Raw genomic sequence first — 18,876 nt, forward strand, 5'->3', positions numbered from 1 at the left:
CATTAAGATGGATTTTGTTCAATCAACTTGCTCTGATGTAGTCATGTGTATACGAATGCATTTGTGTGTGTGTGATGGAGCATTGCATCCGCCAATCCCTGCCCACCTCCCACTGAGCACTGCGCTATAATTAAAAATGTTGTTCTCGCTCCAGTATAAAATTTCTGCTCGCTCAGAGTGGAAACACATATTGCATCGAATAATTTGAGATAATTTGTCTAAGTTTTATGATGCTGTGGTATTGCAAACGCCGACCCTAATCTTTTCAAAAACCTTTGAGGAACAGTGCTTTGGCAGTAATTCACTATCCAGATTCATGAGCGCACTCAGACCCACTCAGTCTGTCTCTTTCTCTCTCTCTTATTTAACACTGGCAGTAACTTACAGGCCAAAGCATTTAGCTTGTGTCATCCCTCAGAGTAGCCTGGTTTATAAAGACCGTTGTCCCGTTCTACTCCGGCGTGTCACAGAAACGTACATTTTGTAACCCCACCTGCAATCTTTTCCTAAACCTACCTGTCTGCTCCTGTGCCGCTTGTCAGTTAAACGTACGTCCGACCCAGAGCGTTAAAATGTGATTCCAAAAGTGCCGACCAAACGCATCTAAAGATGATGTTGAAGGAGACTTTTTGCCTCAATAACAAACGCCAAAAGGTACCTGACCAAGCGTCGCTTTTTGATGCCATGGGAGTGAGACTGTGTTGACAGAAAAATGCAGAAATGGCTTGGAGCTTGGATCAGATCAACGCAGCTGCACAAGTTGTTGCAAGATACACTACCGGTCAAAAGTTTTAGAACACCCCAATTTTTTTTGTTTTTCATTGATATTTTAGCAGTTAAAGTCCAATGAATAGCTTGAAATGGTACAAAGGTAAGTGGTGAACTGCCTGAGGTTAAAAAAAAAGTAAGGTTACCCAAAACTGAAAAAATAATGTACATTTCAGAATTTTACAAAAAGGCTTTTTTTAGTGAAAAAGAAATGGGTAAACAACTTAAAGCTGTTCTGCAGCAATGGAGGTTGATCAAGCTTTGAAAGTTGGTGCTACCAATTCCCACAGGTGTTCCAACTTGTCTGGATTACTTACAAACCCCTTTGTTTGTATAAAAGTATTGTTGGAACACACTGTGGTACCGTACCCTCGTGAGCATTATTTGAACAGTATTGTACTGCAGAAAGTAGTGTGTTGCCATAAAAATGGCGGGAAAAAGGCAATTAACAATGGAAGAGAGACAGACCATCATAACACTTAAGAATGTTGGTCTTTCCTGCAGAGAAATTGCGAAGAAAGTCAAGGTGTCAGTGAGTACAGTATTCTTCACCATCAAAAGGCACTTAGAAACTGGGGGAAACTCTGACAGGAAGAGGTCTGGCAGACCCAAAGCCACAACAGAATCAGAAGACAAGTTTCTGAGAGTCAACAGCTTGCGTGATAGGCGGCTCACAGGACAACAGCTTCAAGCACAGCTTTATAGTGGTTGTAATAAGCAAGTCTCAGTTTCAACTGTAAAGAGAAGACTTTGAGCTGCAGGTTTGATAGGTCGAGTTGCAGCAAGAAAGCCATTGCTAAGACGTCAGAATAAGAAAAAGAGGCTTGCCTGGGCCAAGAAAAATCGTCAATGGACTACTGAAGACTGGAAGAAGGTGTTATAGACTGATGAATCAAAATTTGAAATCTTCGGTTCATCACGCAGGATTTTTGTACGCCGTCAAGTAGGCGAAAGGATGGTTCCTCAGTGTGTGACGTCAACTGTCAAACATGGAGGAGGAAGCGTGATGGTGTGGGGCTGTTTTGCTGGATCCACGGTCGGTGATTTGTACAGAGTAAAAGGCACCCTGAACCAAAACGGCTACCACAGCATTTTGCAGAGCCATGCAGAACCCGCTGGTATGCGCCTAGTTGGTCAGGGGTTCATCCTACAGCAAGATAATGACCCAAAACATAAGTCCAAGCTATGCCAGAACTACCTTAGCAAAAAAAGAACAAGATGGTAAGCTTAAAAACATGGAGTGGACAGCACAGTCACTAGACTTAAACCCCACTGAGCTGGTTTGGGATGAACTGGACAGAAAAGTGAAAGCAAAGCAACTTACAAGTGCCACACATTTATGGGAACTTCTGCAACAGAGTTGGGAAGAACTTTCTGAAGAATATTTGATTTCCATTGTAGAAAGAATGCCACGAGTGTGTTCAGCTGTTATATCTGCCAAAGGGGGCTACTTTGATGAGTCAAACATTTAGAATACATTTTGGTTTATAAATTGATTCCATGATTTCTTTTTAAACTTAAATTGTTCATTTGTTCTATTCTTTCATTTCAGAGTACAATAAGACATTGAACTGCATGAATTTCAATAAAAACGTGGAAAAATTGGGGTGTTCTAAAACTTTTGACCGGTAGTGTAAATTACAGCAACAGCAGCTGTACTCTTAAAGCTACACATCTCAAGAGCACAACGTGGCCAAGACTGCAAAATAGTGTATATGTTGGCAGCCTATGTTTAAAAAAAATAAGGTTATGACTAAAAAAAAGGTCCCATCCCCACAAACTGAAATGCCTCTAGTTTGCCTTAATTGTAGTGAATACAGACTGGAAAACGTCTCACACCCAAAAGGAAGTGGCAACAGATAAGTTTCAAAGAGAAAAATAATCTGCAATAACTCACTAAAAGAATATAGTCATCCACTTTGAATACATTTGCTTGACAATTTCACACAGATCCTCAGACTTTTTGCTGGCAGTGGTAGCCATAGTAACTTCCAGTTTAGTATACACACATTTTAAGGGATACTCAACTCAAAACACAATATCATATTCCAAATCATATACTCAGCCAAATAATTTGTATGAATATGTGGCTTCCACTTGCAGCTTGTATGGTGAGCTGTTTATAGTTTATTTTTTTGGCATCTTTTGCTGAAAATATCAGTTTGAAACATTGAGCAATGGATAGAAGACAGGGAAGTGTGCCATGCTGCAGAAATATTATTAGTAGTTTGCTATCTACCTTGTGTCTGCTATAAAACTTAAGACACATGTACATTGTAACCAAAAAATGAATTTCTAGCCTGCAGTGGATAGGTATTTTACTTTAAACTGCTACATGTAGCTGCTCTATATAGTCAAGATTTACAGCAATTATATCCTAAATTGGCTCTTGTTCTAACCCCATACTTGGAATATAAATCGTATAAATATGAACTGCCTTTTTGCACATCATTATGTAATTGACTAAGGAATCAGTTCCAGTTGTTGAGAATCTAATGCTGCACTAACCTTGGTTTTGTCGTACAGGCAGTGGTTGTCCAGAATCATCTGCTGCTTTACTCGAGCGAACCTCCTCAGGTCTCTCTCAAACTGCTGTGGAAGAAAAGAATCAATAGTCTGTAACCAAATATTGGTTTTACTCATCTGTTTTTATGGCATTGAAAGGAAATAGGGAGGCCTTAATGCCATTTTCTTCCTTCTGACTTTATACCGAGTCATCCCATAACATAGAAGGTATTTCATATCAGATATTTTTATATAATATTGTACACTTGCACACGACTTTGTATTGACTTTTCCTCTAACTCCACCATCAGGCCCATGTTTATGCCCAGACGAGTTTCCCCTCAGCGTGTCTGCTGAGCAGGTGACTGGGGCACTGCGGCGGATCGACTACCGAAAGGCGGCAGGTCCAGACAATATCCCGGGACGAGTGCTGAAGGAGTGCGCCCAGGAGCTTACCAGTGTGCTCACAGATATCTTCAACCTCTCACTCTCTCAAGCTGCTGTTCCTGTGTGCTGGAAGACATCAACCATCATCCCAGTGCCCAAGAACTCTGCTGCGAAAAGCATGAATGATTATCGCTTGGTGGCTCTCACACCTATAGTCGTGAAATGCTCTGAGCGGCTTGTCATGGCCCACATAAAGGACAACATAGTCAGCAATATGGATTCCCATCGGTATGCATACAGGAAGAACAGGTCTGTGTCTGATGCAGTATCAGCTGTTGTCCACTCTGCTCTCACCCACCTGGAGAACAGGGACACTTACGCCAGACTGCTCTTCCTGGACTTCAGTTCTGCGTTTAACACCATCATTCCGCAGACATTGGTCAATAAACTGCTACACCTGGGACTTAGACCATCTCTCTGCAAATGGGTCCTTGACTTCCTGTCAAACAGTCTGTTAAGGTCCATGGCATCTCATCATCCACCATTGTGCTCAATATCGGCTCGCCTTAGGGGTGTGTATTGAGCCCCCTCCTCTACACGCTCTTCACACGTGACTGCTCTGCCAGGTGGGCAGTCATATAGTGAAGTTTGCGGACGACACGGCCATCGTTGGACTAATCTCCAAGGGAGACGAGTCTGTGTATAGGCAGGAGGTGGACGATCTGGTGGACAGTAATTTTAAATACAGAGAAAATAACCTTAGTATAAATGTGGATAAGACCAAAGAAATTGCTGTGGATTTTAGGAGGGGGAGGCATACCCCATCACCTCTCATCATTGGAGGATCTGAGGTGGAGATGGTATCGTCACTCAAATACCTGGGGATTCACATCTCTAGCGACCTGACGTGGAGTACCAACATGGCTAACATTCTCAAGAAGGCTCACATGCCACCAAGTACAAGCGTACTCCTTGAGGAGGCTGAAGCAAGCTGGCCTCAGTCCTGCTGTCCTCACCTCCTTTTAAAGGTGTGTGGTGGAGAGCACACTGACATTCTCCATCACTGTCTGGTATGGGAACTGCTCTGCAGCGGATAAGGCAGCCCTGCAGAGAGTAGTTAAATCTGCTGCAAAAGATCACAAACTGCAGTCTCCCTTCCCTGGACAACATCTACGCCAGAAGATGCAGGAGCTGTGCCTCCAACATCATGAGAGATCCCTCTCACCCAGCACACAACCTGTTTAACCCCCTCCCCTCCGGCAAGAGGCTGCGCAGCTTAATGCTAGGACCACAAGGCTAAAGCGCAGCTTCTACCCAGAGGCGGTGAGGCTTGTGAACTCAAGGACTGTCAACTAAACTGTCTACTATGTGCTGCTGCCATCCCTTTTCCCTAAGGAACTGTATGCATTTTATTGAACTGTATGTACTTTACCTTATGGACCGCTGATGCACTTTATGGACTGCTGATGCCCTGAAATACTTGTCGCATTGATTGTTTTTAAAGAAGTGATTTTATTTATCCTATTTATTCTATATTTCTATAATATTCTATATTATTAAAAGCCCTTCTAGGGACAGGTGTTGCGAATTAGCCATGGCTATAAACACTGTGATACAGGCATCGGATTGTTCTTTATGTAATAATCTATGTTTTTTTTGTATCTGTCCCTATTCAAATAAACAACAAATAAATATACCTCTATGCCTTCAGTGAGAATCTACAATGTAAATAGTCATGAAAATAAAAGGAAACGCATTGAATGAGGTGTGTCCAAACTTTTGGCCTGTACTGTATATATAAACCTTTTTTTTTTTAACCATAGGCTAATTAATTACTGCCACTGTCATATTGCTGGTCCTGAGAGCGAATTTCGTTCTCCGTGTCTAACATGTTGAATGACAATACAAATGTAATTGAAATTAAAATTGAACTTTTATATCTTTCTTTATTCTTAGAATTCTTATTCTTGAAAGACAGTAATGGTACATGTCCACCGGCAAGCGTCATTTCCACGCTTCCCATTTATTGTCAATGTAAGCAGCCAGGCAATGCATTCTGGTAGCGCCACGGCAACTTTCAGGAAGCGGGGTGTCGAGCGGCCTGATTCTCATTTGCATCAAGTTGAGGTCTGGGCTACTTTATGCAAATCAGGGGCGTCCAGCTCAACTCGCCGCCTCTCGAAAACTCATAAAAATCTTTTAAACTGACCGTTTTCAGCAACTGCATAGCCTAATAATACATAAAATGTTTTCAGAATCACACCTCGTTGAACTATTTTCGAAAATAAGCCAACCAAGCCTTTTAAGGCTTTACCATGGCTCTGTCTGGCGCTTAGCACCGCCTAAGACGATTGTGATTGGTTTAAAGAAATGCCAATAAACCAGAGCATGTTTTTCTCCCATCCCAGAATGCTGTGTGAACTAGCCAGACCCTTATCCGCAGCGCTGTGAAGGAAGGTCTGGCAATGCGACATTATTGGCAAGCCCACCAAGCGTTAATGCTGGGAAGTGGGGCCATCCATGTGGTCAAAAGACACCACTGTAGACATGTATCATAACTTCTACATTTTCCTTTTGTTTTGTAAAACCAAGGATTCCACCAAGGTTAAAAATAGACTATTATCTATCTATATCTATTTTTAACCTTCATACCCTGGAGCCGGTCCAGCCCAGGAGAGCAAAGGCGTAACGATCCACAGGTGGTGACACCAAGTCCACACGCACTGCCCTCCAACCCCTGCTGTCCCCATCGGCACTGTGGAGACCTCCCTCCACCTGGCTGGCCTCCAGCCGCAAGATCAGGAAGCACTTGGCAAAGTGGTCCATGGCTTCAAACCTGTAGCTGGGAAGCTTTGCCATATCAAAGGTGGAGGCCTGGTAATCACAGAACAGCAGAATGCCCTGGTGAAAAGAGAGACAAATTAAGTATTTTAGCATGGATGTTGGTAGAAATTTATCATTTATGTTTACTGGGTTTTATAGTTCTTTTTCTTTATACATTTTTTTTGCTTCTACTATATACAGTATCAGCCTACTATATATCCAACACCAGTTCATAAAATGTTCTCTACAACCACTAACAGTATTACTTGTAAAACTCATAGCTTAAAGGTTAATTTCAGGATTTTTCAATTTGGACCCTATTTTGCCCATGCATTGGTGTCTAAGTGACTAATGTGAACAAACATCTTTGAAATTGGTCTAGTATTGAGCAAGAACTCTGTGACCTGCAGGCGCAAACCGGGCTGCAATGTAATCCTATAGGGCAAATATGCATAGTCAGTTTCGTCTGACTACGTTAGAGAAAGGATTCCTACGGAGATAGACCTTTTTGTTAAAGAGTAAAATCCTTTTTTGTTTAACCAGAAACAGCTCAGAGATCGCTATTGCTAAATCCACCAGACTCCAGATAAACAATACTTTTAGCGTGTCTAGAGCCAGCATATTCTCACATATAAATCTGTAAATTATGTGTTTATTTCAACCAAACCAGAGTGGTGATTGTTGGAACAGTGGGAAGACGAACCGAGATGGCGTTTGATAGTTTTATTTTGTTTCTGTCGACTTTGAATGAAGTGTATTTTACGATGCTAAAATTACTGTTTATGTACATGGAGTCTGGTGGGTTAAGCGATACCAATTTGGGGGATGTTTTTATGTTTAAAAAAAGGATCTTACTCTTTAACAGAAATGACGATCTCTGTAGGCATTCTTTCCATAACGTTGTCAGACACTTAGAACAATAATCTGAGCCTGTCACTGGCAAAACAAGCACTTTAGTGGACGTAAATTGAAGGTCTGCAATCGCCCAATCATTTTTATTGTAGATTGTTTCGCCTCTGCCGACAGCAGCGGCCTTGCTTATTACTGGACCAATTTTAAAGATTGTTGTTCCAATCATTCACTTACACACAAAAACAGGAAAATAGGGTCCAGGTTGAAAAAGTTACCATTAAAATATTGACATTAAATTAACTAAAAATCTGGTCTTTTGCATGAGTCTTGGCAAGCGACTTTAAAGAGGCCAGCCAGTCTGTCTATCTTTCTCAAGCACCCAGGGGCCCTGACAGCAAAAACCCGGTCACCTTTCATCTTTAGCCCAGACTTCAGAGCAGCCAAAAAGAGCACAACTGTATCTGAGGATCAGAGCCGGCACACTGGCTCATAGAAGGTTAAAAGTACTCAAGTATAATCTATGAGCAAAATGTTGATCAGCCTTAAACATATCAAATAACCCTATTCATCAATTCTAAAATTCAAAAATTGACACCAAAGTGAGGATTACACATTTGTGAGTGATGTGGTCTCTTAGTCCTGAACAAAAGCACTGAGGATATTGCCAGAGCTGAGTCATGCCTTGTTAGCATTACGGTAATTAAGATGAGAGGATATCAGAAGCCTGTGGGATTATGTGTCACTGACTGGCAGGAACCATTTCATGTTTTTAAAAGACTCAATTACTGGAAAACTGCTCAAGGTTTAAACTTGGATCAAAAAGCACAATTACGGTAAAATGTTTTTAATTCATGGCTTGATATTACAGTATTTGTTAGGGGAGCATCAGATTCAGTTTACTTAAGAAGATTTCTCTATTTTCACAGACAGGCTGCAGAACGTGTTGATGACATTGAGACCCTTACATCTGTTAAAAAGTGATGTCATTAATATATTATTAATATATATTAAGTAAATGTTTTTACTGGAAGAATTGGAATGTGGAAATGATTGCCAGTCGTCTGACCTAGAATTGAGCCATTCAATGCAACAACATGACTTTTTCTGTTATTTGACAGGTAGGATGACAGCGCAGCCATAGAGAAACCAACCACATAGTTGAAACCTATGAAAACCTTGGAATCATTTGTGGCCTAATGTTGTAATCACAGTTTCTGGATTCATCATAAGATCTTGGAACGCAAATGGGTTTCAGTGCTGTGGTTTCCATGAGCACTGCAACTTTCTTCAAAACCAGATTCTCAAAAAATCTTGGAGATAATGGCTTAGATATAAGCCTGGAGGTATTGAAAAGGGTTAAGTCAAGGTAAAGTTTTTTAAACAAAGTTGGATATTGCTATCTTGAAATACTGATCAGAGGAATTTTCTGGGGAATATGTGGAGTAGTAGATGTTCTGATTTATTTTGTGAATGGCTAGTATTAAAGAGTCTGCACTCTCTTCTTATGTAGGTGATGTAGCCTACTGACAGCCAGTAGGTGAGTGTGACTGATTGATAAAATGGCAATGGTGGTTGGTCAAGAATATCTCTACAACTATTAGATGGACTGCTGTGACATTTGGTACAGACATTTATTTTGGTCATTTTCTGATGCCATCTTTAGGTCAAAAAAGGTAATCTACAATAACATTATTTTGCAAAAGTTATGCCATTCCCGTCAGCCTCATTGCCTTCTTTGTGTTTAGTGCTAAATAGCAGGTGTTAGCATGCTAACACGCTAAACTACGATGGTGATCATGGTAGACATTACACCTGCTAAACATCACCATGTTAGTGTTGTCATTGTGAGCATGTTAGCCCGCTGACATAAGCAGCTAGCTTCAAACATCTCTGTGATTAAGAACAGCCTCACAGAGGGTTAGCATGGCTGTACACCATTTCTTGGGAAAATAGTGGCCCATGGGCCAAATCGGGCCCTCCAACAGAAATATTTACCCTTTGGTTCTCCTTTGGGTGACTGTATGAATGCAAGGGTTGTGTAAATCCCGATAAACATGACCTTGTAACATTATAATAATAATTTGCATCTCTAACACAAATAGGTGGCAGTTTAACAGAAATGGTGCACAACAAAAGCATTTTCATTCAACCATTAAACTGGTCACAGTTTATTGAGTGTGGCTAACCTATCAATACATTTAAGTCTCGTAGAGCAACTCATTTAGCATAACCAAATATTTTTGGCCAGATGAGTGGAAACGTTTTGCTTCCTGCCCTTACTTATGAGTACAATTACCCATTCTTGGATAAAATAAAAAAAAACTGATTTATAAATCTTTTATTGTTAAAAAAAAATACTTTGGGGCCGCCTCGAAAACGTTATGAGACATCTCAAGGGGTTCATCCTGACAAACAAAATTGACACTTTAAAATAAAATACTCTAAAATGAGGTTGACCCCCCACTGAACAATGCTGAAAGAAAAACAGTTGAACCTAACCGTTATTCTTGTTTCCACTTTGTGTCAAAATTGTAACTGCTTTTGGGCAAATATCCTTAAAGCACACTAAACACGCTTTAGCCAATTGTTTGTGTATTTTCACATTTTTTAAAAGCTCATACTCAGTGCTTAATTTGTAAAGTGGGAGGTCCCGGAGCACAGAGGGGGGGTGGATCCGGCGACTCAAAACGGGGTTTGGAGCTAAGGGAACAAAAAAAATATATATATTACAGTGCCTAGCTTCTCTGACTAAAAAAACCTAAACAACGCTGTGTGTACATCAGGGCAATGTTTATTTTCATTTCAGAACACGCAATGCATCGGTGCGAAATGTAAATTTTTTAAAAATAAAAATACACTGCAACAATCGTTTTCACAAGCAACAATTATCCATCGGACTATTAAATTAACGAAAAAACCCACCGTGGTCTGCACATTCTTGATCGGCAGAAAGGGTTTTTGCTTGTTTGGGATCCGACTGGCCAGCGTATTTGAAAAAGTTAAGCAAACTTTGTTGTCTTTTTGACATTGTTCCAGCTCAAATTAAGCCCTGCTCATACTGTATGAGTATACAAGTATCAACTTTGCCAGACCTTCCTCCACAGCACAGCAGTTGAGGGTCTGGCTAGTCCACACAGCATTCCGGGATGGGAGAAAAATGTGCTCTTGTTTTTTGGTATTTCTTTGAACCAATCACAATCGTCTTGGGCAGCACTAAGCGCCGGACGGCGCCATGGTGCCGCTGCAAAATAGCCTCAGGAAGGAACTTGTTTTGGTGGAACATGTGTACGTTCAAAGGTTGTTTTAGTCGTGCAACAGAAAACTCCGATTGGACAGATAGTCTAGCTAGCTGTCTGGATTTACCCTGCAGAGATCTGAGGAGCAGTTAACCATAGTCCTCAGAAATCCACCAGACTTTAAAATTACAACACAAAGAAAGTGGAAGGTAATGGATATCCGGCCGAAAAGAGGGACATCCAGCGGAATTTCCAGTGGCACCAGAGCAATCCCGAAAATTAAACGTCGCGGATATAGACATGAAGAGCAAAGTCAACATCAATGGCTAAAATAAGCAAAATACCCAGTCACTTTTGTCATGGCTGGAAAAAGAGGTAAAGGGCTATGGCTGCCAGTAAAAGGACATGGACCACTGTGTGAACATGTCCTCAGACCTATCATCAGTCTAATTTGAGCCTGGAGTGGTAAAAAAAGGGGATGGCTGAAGATCCAATAGAGAGACGGGCCTCTTGTCAGCTATAGTAGATGGCTGAAGCCCATACCCTGGTAAATGGTTCCACTCCTTAGATAATGGAAATCTCTGCCAAGTAAGATGTCAGTGTGCTGAAGAGAAGAGAAGGAGAGAGGGTCACTGATGAGAAACAAAGCCTTAAGTGCAGAAAAAGAGTGTAATGGAGTGAGTGCAAGAGAGTCAGAGAATAAAGTGTTCAACCTGTTGGAGAAAGTGAGAATTAGGTGGACGAGTAGATAGCGGGAAAGGCAGAAAAGGAGAGAGAGGAGAGAGTCTGTGAATTGATTTCCTCCGAGGCATGGCCTGGCTGATTGGGCCTCTCCCTGGATGCAGGATGGTTAAGGCGATTAAGATTACAAATTGTCAATTTAATTCCAGCGTCCGGCCTAATTGTTGGGATACTACTCTCCTCTCACTGGCCATAAATCTGCCGCACTCTCCTTAAATAACAATAATTGGGAAAGCGAGTCCATCGGGCAGCCACTCGGCCCCGTCCAGCCAGTGACTGAGGTTAATCACAAAGCATTTAACACCTAGTCAGCATCAGGGGCGGAGGGGGCGGTGGAGGTCTTGAATGATTGTATTTTTTCAAAAGCCCATAATCTTTTAGGTTTTTTAAAATACCTTCAATTGATCTAGGCTACTACTACTATGTTATTCCCTAAAGAAATCAAATATGATTGAGTAAATGTTCTTCTGTTAGCCTACTATATTTTATATTCAGAGTATTGAAGACCATATTTACTTGGCTTTCCAATTAGAGCAGCCCAGATTATTATGACATTTCGATTAAAATGCAGCAGATTTGTCAGTTTAATTTATTGAGTAAACTCTACTCCAGCACAATGTCAGAAAATATTTAAAGATTAGTAATGCGGTTTACGCCAAATTTCTACACTACTTATGTAACTTAAAAATAGAAACAGACAAGTTTGGTCTCTTTTTAGGTGACAGGAGTGAAAATGAGTCATCCTCAACATGTGTTGTGTTCTGGTGTCAGAATGATGAAGACAGTTGAGGAACAGTTAAAGTGATGGTTCGGAGTAATTTCACCCTAGGGTCCTTTGCACCATGACCTCGAGCCAAACACTCCCCCAGAAGCTTTTTTCAGCTGGGTCGAACATTGGGAGAGTTAGCGTAGAGTAGCGTTATCAGCTGAATAGCTTAGCGCAGGGGCTAATGGATCCGAAGTGTCTCTTAACATTACCCCACTAATAATGCCCGAAATGATACCAAACGTCTACAGTAGTACAAATAGGTTATGCTCTCATAAAACGATGGATTGTAAAGTTTGTAAGTACACCAGAAGTTTATGAACACTTGCCTGCTGGCTTCAGCTCTCTGCTGCTGCTGCTGTTACTACCGGGCAGTAAGAGTGCTTAGGGCCGTCTACAAATTACTACACCGAAAAGAGATGCAACAAAAATATTTATTAATTTAATGATTAAATAAGGTAATGTCTCCAAACTTACCTCAATTATAACTTGTCTCCTGCTAGTTATTCTACAGTACTTACTTTAAAAAATAAGTGGAATTAAAAAATATTTTTGTTGCATCTCTTTTCGGTGTTGTAATTTGTAGACGGCCCTAAGCACTCGTCTCACAGCAGCAACAACAGCAGCAGAGAGCAGAAGAAAGCAGGCAAGTGTTCATAAACTTCTGGTGTACTTACAAACTTTACAATCCATCGTTTTATGAGTGCATAACCTATTTGTACTACTGTAGACGCTGAGTATTATCGGCATTATTAGTGGGGTAATATTAAAGACAATTCGGATCCATTAGCCCCCCTAACGCTATTCAGCTGATAACGCTTACCTCTCCCAATGTTAGACTCAGGTGAAAAAGCTTCTGGAAGGTGGCAAGGAATCATGGAAAGCCTAGGGGAAATTACTCCGAACCATCACTTTAAGCCCAGTTCAGACCAAAGATCCGCGACGAGACTAAACCGTTTTAGAACATTGCAGAGAAAAGTTGTAGCGGTCTGAACCGGCCCGTGTCAGTTCACCTCAGACCAGCTGATGGAGTGGCTGCAACTCAGCTGGTCAAGTCTCCAGCGGCTGGTTTTAGAGCATAAAGCACTTCACCTGTTTCAACAGCCAATATCGAAGTCAGCTTGTAAAGTCAGCTACAATAAAATGATACATAATCCGTTAACGGAGTCGCGACGCATGCACCTACGGTCGAGCGAGCTAGAGAGTGACTGAAGAGAGGGAGCGCCTAGGACAAAGCCGTGAATCAGAGAAATAAAACGTGTTTTCGCCGATTCATCACTAGAAATGTAACTGTAGCAAGCATCTCACAATCACTAACGTTATCCACATTCATATCTAGACGCAACATGTGAAATGTTTAGCTACAAAAGGCCTGGAAGTTAGGACGGAAGAGTCGTTGCTATGTAGACGACACAACGTCTCGTCGCATTGGTGTGAACTGGCAGCTTTCAGAATGCTGCAGACCGGTGCGTTGCAAGTAGTTGCAAGTTTCAACTCGTCTCGTCGCAAATCTTTGGTCTGAACTGGGCTTCTGATAGAAAACAGGATGTAAGCTCTACAGGATGATATTTTCCCTTGGCAGCTATCATGTTTTTCCCAAATAATTTAGGCATTCTATTATGAATTGACTTGAAAAATAGTGCATATAGTTGCTTTAAATGGGGGAAAAAATCTCCCCGGAGGAGCCTGCCGCGGGACTCCCCTAGGTGTGGGCTGAGACCCGAATGTTTATAACGTCTGGCCCCGCCCCTGCCCCACTGCCGAACTGCACAAGACATCAAATGAGGACATCGCTTCCCAGAGGGCACTGAGAAACAAGGTAGTGAGAAATCCAAGGCTGCGATGGTGAAAACCTCGAGCGACACACTGGAAGCAGATCTCAAAGAAATCGCCAGCCTCCTCCACGTTTTTCCACCACTAATTATTTTTCAGGGGTGGACTCGTTTGTTGCCCAATTGCAGGCCAAAAGTCTCGATGTCAGCCTCCGCTGCACCCCTGGACCGCTCCACCTCCGCAATTACAGATAACCACTCACCTTCCTATAATAGGCAGGGAGAGGGGCTTCTTAAAGTTCCCTTTACATTCAGTAATAGCTTAGCTTAAGGCGGTGACAGTCCCCACTTAGATAATGAGGCCAGAATGACAGCATAAAAGCACTTAAACACCGACTAATCTGAAATTAAAATCCCCGCGAGCCACACTTGAGACAAGTTGTGGGAGAAGGTCTGCAACCCATCTAATGCATGAGGCCACAAATGTAGGCCACGTCTTATTCTGGCAGTTTTTTCCGGTCCCTCCTGGCAGTGTATTTCTTTAAGCTTTGAATCATTTTGACGCCTTTAGAGAAAAGTATTAATGAGTTATGATGACAGTTGAACAGACTATTAAGTACCTGACTACGGACGCCCTTTGCTCGATAAAGTTTGCGGCCCTCCTGCCTACACACACACACACACACACACTGTAGTCTATGAGCTGCTTTCTCTCAGTCTCTTTCTTTCTTTCTTTCTGCCTGACACACACACTCACAAATCCACCATAAAAACAGGATGACATGAAGTTCCCCGTCTCAGTATCGCCGGGGGCTGTTTAGCCCAATAGCGCTCTGTAATCATCTCCCACGCAGCAGGTAATGTCAGCGAGCATCTGAAAGTAAGCTTATTCCACCAGAACTGTTTACAGAGGGAATTACAGAGGAGGACAGCTGGATGATAATCTTCTCCCCCTAAAGCTTCGCCTCTGAGCGCTGAAGAAAAGAAAAGTCAAGAGAACATGACTTTTGAAATTGTGATAAAAGAACATTCTGAGCTTTTATTTCTTTCGATTTGATTATTTACTCAGGGTCTTTTCTTGAGAAAGAGTGGCGAGTGGCCACTTGCATCCCGAGGATGAGGGCGGGGAGGAGCTCTGATCTCATCTGGCAATCTCTTTGGCTAACAGAAAGAGACTTCAAAACCTGCCTTCAAGTCGCAGATTAGCACGCGTTAGCCAGGGCCGTTTGAACTGTGCTTCGACTTTGATTCGCAGCTTCGGCGGAATGAAAGAGACCGACTGCTGGAATTAAAGGGCGGCGGTATGGGTGTCTGTATGTGTGTCCTCTCAATGTCAGTCAAAGTAGCCTTTAGTGCTCCGATTTTATTTAGGTCTCAAAGTGACAAATATGACTGCAAAATAACCAAAACAATGGACCAAATGCAGAACAGTAAAGACAGAGCTGAATGGCATTCTAATGGTGGCAATGCACACAGCGCTCAGCCTACAGAAAGCATCACTATTTAGTATGGGTGTTTTTTTTTGCGACGTTTAAAAAAAACGAAAAAATTCAATATTTTTTAAACATTTTTGTACCAATGATCGTTGCCTAAATATTTCCTGTTTATATGGTACCACTGATTACATCATATCCGTTTCCAGCTAAACAGAGCGAAAGCAGAAAATGCAGAAATTCCATGTTATGTACTTTTTTTTAAATGAAATAAATGTCAGACTGACCGAGTGCATTCTTCTTAGAAAACAATTAGTTTTTTGTCTTTCATTTTTGTTAAAGAAGGAAAAGAAAATCGCAATACTCAATGCTATTGAATCGCAATATTCGCTAAATGAAAAATAAACAAATGGAATGAATCCGCAAACAAAATGGAACCGCATGTGCGAAAGAATTGAATCGGGCAAAAAAAAAAAAAAAAAGCCCCGAGCCCCTTTTTGTATTTAGAGACAGAGATGATAGATGATTGGAGGATGAAACATGACCCTCTCTGTCTCTCTGTTGCAATTGCCGGGGCCAAGCTGAATCTCATCTGTCTGCCACAGAAGCTGGTGGCTGACCTTGCTTTTGCCCCCAAGTTATGCTTTCAGAATATCAGCAGGGGGGAGGGGGGAGAAAAAAAAATTATGAACTCGTTTTCACAAGGACGTTCCTAGATAGATGTATTTTTAACTCCCTGCAGGCTGCGGGTCGAGGAGGGATGGCTGAAGGGGTTGGAGGGGGGGTGCCCGTGATATTGGGCCAGAGTGAAGACACGTGGGCCCCCGGGGGGGCTTGATTGCAGATGACAAGGTTACACGACTTAGAGTCAACCTCCCGTTACCTCCACTTAATCATTGTCTCTTGTGTCCTCGTCCCTGCGGACCGCGCCCCTCTGCAGCCCTGTTCCATCCAGCCCGCTGAGAAGAATCATGACGCCGACAGTGGTGGATTGTAACTAAGTACATTTTCTGTACTGTAGTGCTGTACTTAAAGTGCTCATTTCATGCTTTTTGGCTTTTCACCTTTCCTTTATTGTGTTATATATCTTTTTTGTGTACGTTATAGGTTTACAAAGTGAAACAGCCCAACGTCCACCCCAAAGGGACTTACCAACTCCAACAGAAAACACTGTTCACAAACTGCTCCAAACAGCTCTATTGTAGTCCAGCCTTTACTTCAGAGACAAACGTGCGTCACTTTGTAACACACGTTATAATGCTCGCCTAGCTGCTAGCACAGCACCCCCTCATACTTTGTTTCTGACTGGCTAGCAGTCCTTACCTAGGTACTGCGCATGTGTGACTCCCAACAAAGATAGAATAGAAGGGAGAATTCTCACTCTGTAGCTAAAGTAGAGAGCTCAACACACAGGGTGAAAAGAGGAGCTGCAGCAATGTGCAGTACAAATACAATACAATAATGAACCTGAAAATGAGCATAATATGAGCACTTTAAGTAGAATTGTGAGGTACTTGTACTTTACTTGAGTCCAGTGGTGGTCTACGTGATACGTGGGTAAACACACTATACCCACTAAGAAAGCTCCAGGATTTCCATATACCCACTTAAAAATGTGCAATGGCACGTAACAACATATTTTCCATCATAATTTTGATATATTCTGAATTGTTATGTATTGTTTTCTTCGCATATGCTAAATAAAGGAATTTACACCATGAATTGGTGCATAAAAGTGTGTCAGAATGCAGGAAATGAAGTCTTTGACGCTCAAAATTTCCCCGGGGGAGGACACCCAGACCCAACACTATGATATGTTTAAGTTTAATTACTAATGTTAACTAGCATTTTAGTTAGCAATAATTAGCCTGTGCCCATGTTATCTACTTACATATACCTACACTCTCCGTCTCTGTAAGATTGGGAATGATTGAGATTTCTCTTGGCACAGCTACCAGAAGATTTACAACTTTCAGACAGGTTGCTCACGTCACATTTACGTTGTCTCTCTCAGTTGGAGGCTGCTCAGTAACGCTCAGCGCTCACCGGAAAAGTGCTTCTAATATCCTTCACTGGTCTCTGTCCAGAGCAACGGGATCTATTGGTCCATTTAACTGTCTATGATGGTGACCAAAAATATACAGTACAGTATACCCACTACGATACATCAAACTACATCCCTGCTTTTCTTTTCATGACACTTTCCACTTCTACTCCGCTACATTTCAGAAAGAAATATGGTACTTTTTGCTCCACTACATTCATCTGACAGCTTTAGTTACTTTACACATTAAGATGTTTGTGCACATAACATGTGTAGTTTATAAAATACTACATTTATTATAAATTAAACTACCCAACATTATTTTGCTGTATGCCACAGTGCCATGTCCTTGTTTTCCCCAAATAATTCCTTTGTTATGGTAGAAAATCATAAAGTCCTGCAGAGTTTGACAACTGAGAACTTAATTGCACATGCAAATGTGTATAAAAGGTATTTCAGAGGTACACCACTGTGTTCAGACAGTAAACCAAGGGGAAGGCTCAACACTGTAGCGATACAGTATACCTGCTAATCTGGAACACAATAAGCAAACAGCAGGTGTCACACTTTCTAAGATTCAATACAAGAGTGAATAAGATGAATATTTCTTTTAGGGATGCAGTGTTTCCATGCTGTATTAACAGCTTACAAGTCCAGCTGAACTGATTAGACCATTAAACTCTTAGTTGATTGACAGAAGTGTTTGGACCGTTTCCATTTTCCTGAGGATACTTACATACTTTTACTTAAGTAACATTTTCAATGCAGGACTTTTACTTGTAACAGAGTAATATTAGTACTTTTACTTAAGTAAAGGATCTGAATTCTTCTTCCAACACTGGACTCCACCCCATCTTCAGCTCCTGAAGCCTTTTTTAACACCTGCTCTACCCGCCTAATTCACTCTCACACATCCCTTCTGGCTCCTTATCCCCGCACATTCACACATAATGTCACACCTTCACCTCGTTCCCTTCCGCCTATGGTGAACATAAGTGGCTGCCAGAGGTGAGAGCTGCCTGCGATAACGTACAGTAAGTAGGAGGTAATTATCGCCAGGATGGACCGCTGAAGGAGTGGAGGCATGTGGAAGTGTGGATGAAAAAGAGACAGAAGGGTTTTATTTTATGTTTTTAAACCCAGAGATGACAAAAAAGAAGAAGCCGAAAGCAAGGCTAGACAGCGCGGCCATGCTCTTCATCAAACACTTGTCTCCTCTGATGACCCTCTCTGACCAGGCATTTATCTGAGGAGAAAGCTGTGTTGACAAATCCTCTGCCTTCTTTTTTAGTTTTTTTTTTTATAGAAAGACATTTATTGTACATTCTTTGTAAGTGATATTGTCCAAAATGCATTTGCAGTGATGAAAGAAGTACTCAAATCCTCAAAATGTTACTTATGTAAGTATCATCAGGAACATGTACTAAAATTAATAAAAGTATTCAACGCAGAAAAACCCTCACATTTTACATACTGGAAACGAAAACAAAACAGTTCTGTCAATCAACTTAGAGTTAAAGGGATACTTCACCGATTTAGCATTCAGCTT

The 18,876-nt window shown here is 41.6% G+C and overlaps 1 protein-coding gene across 4 annotated transcripts in view; it reads right to left on the reverse strand.

Annotated features, from left to right (window-relative positions):
- dntt (deoxynucleotidyltransferase, terminal) overlaps positions 1–18,876 on the reverse strand; it is a 148,002-nt gene that overhangs the window by 55,849 nt on the left and 73,277 nt on the right. For 3 of the 4 annotated variants that reach the window (XM_039784816.1, XM_039784814.1, XM_039784817.1), the window contains 2 exons: positions 6,313–6,561; positions 3,277–3,360 (listed from right to left, as the gene is read on the reverse strand). In XM_039784816.1, the coding sequence (XP_039640750.1) occupies positions 3,277–3,360; positions 6,313–6,561 (333 nt within the window). The remainder of the gene's footprint in view (positions 1–3,276; positions 3,361–6,312; positions 6,562–18,876) is intronic. The other variant, XM_039784815.1, reaches the window with a different exon arrangement.

The sequence above is a fragment of the Perca fluviatilis genome, chromosome 19 (genome assembly GCF_010015445.1).
Source record: "Perca fluviatilis chromosome 19, GENO_Pfluv_1.0, whole genome shotgun sequence".
Lineage (NCBI taxonomy): Eukaryota > Metazoa > Chordata > Actinopteri > Perciformes > Percidae > Perca > Perca fluviatilis.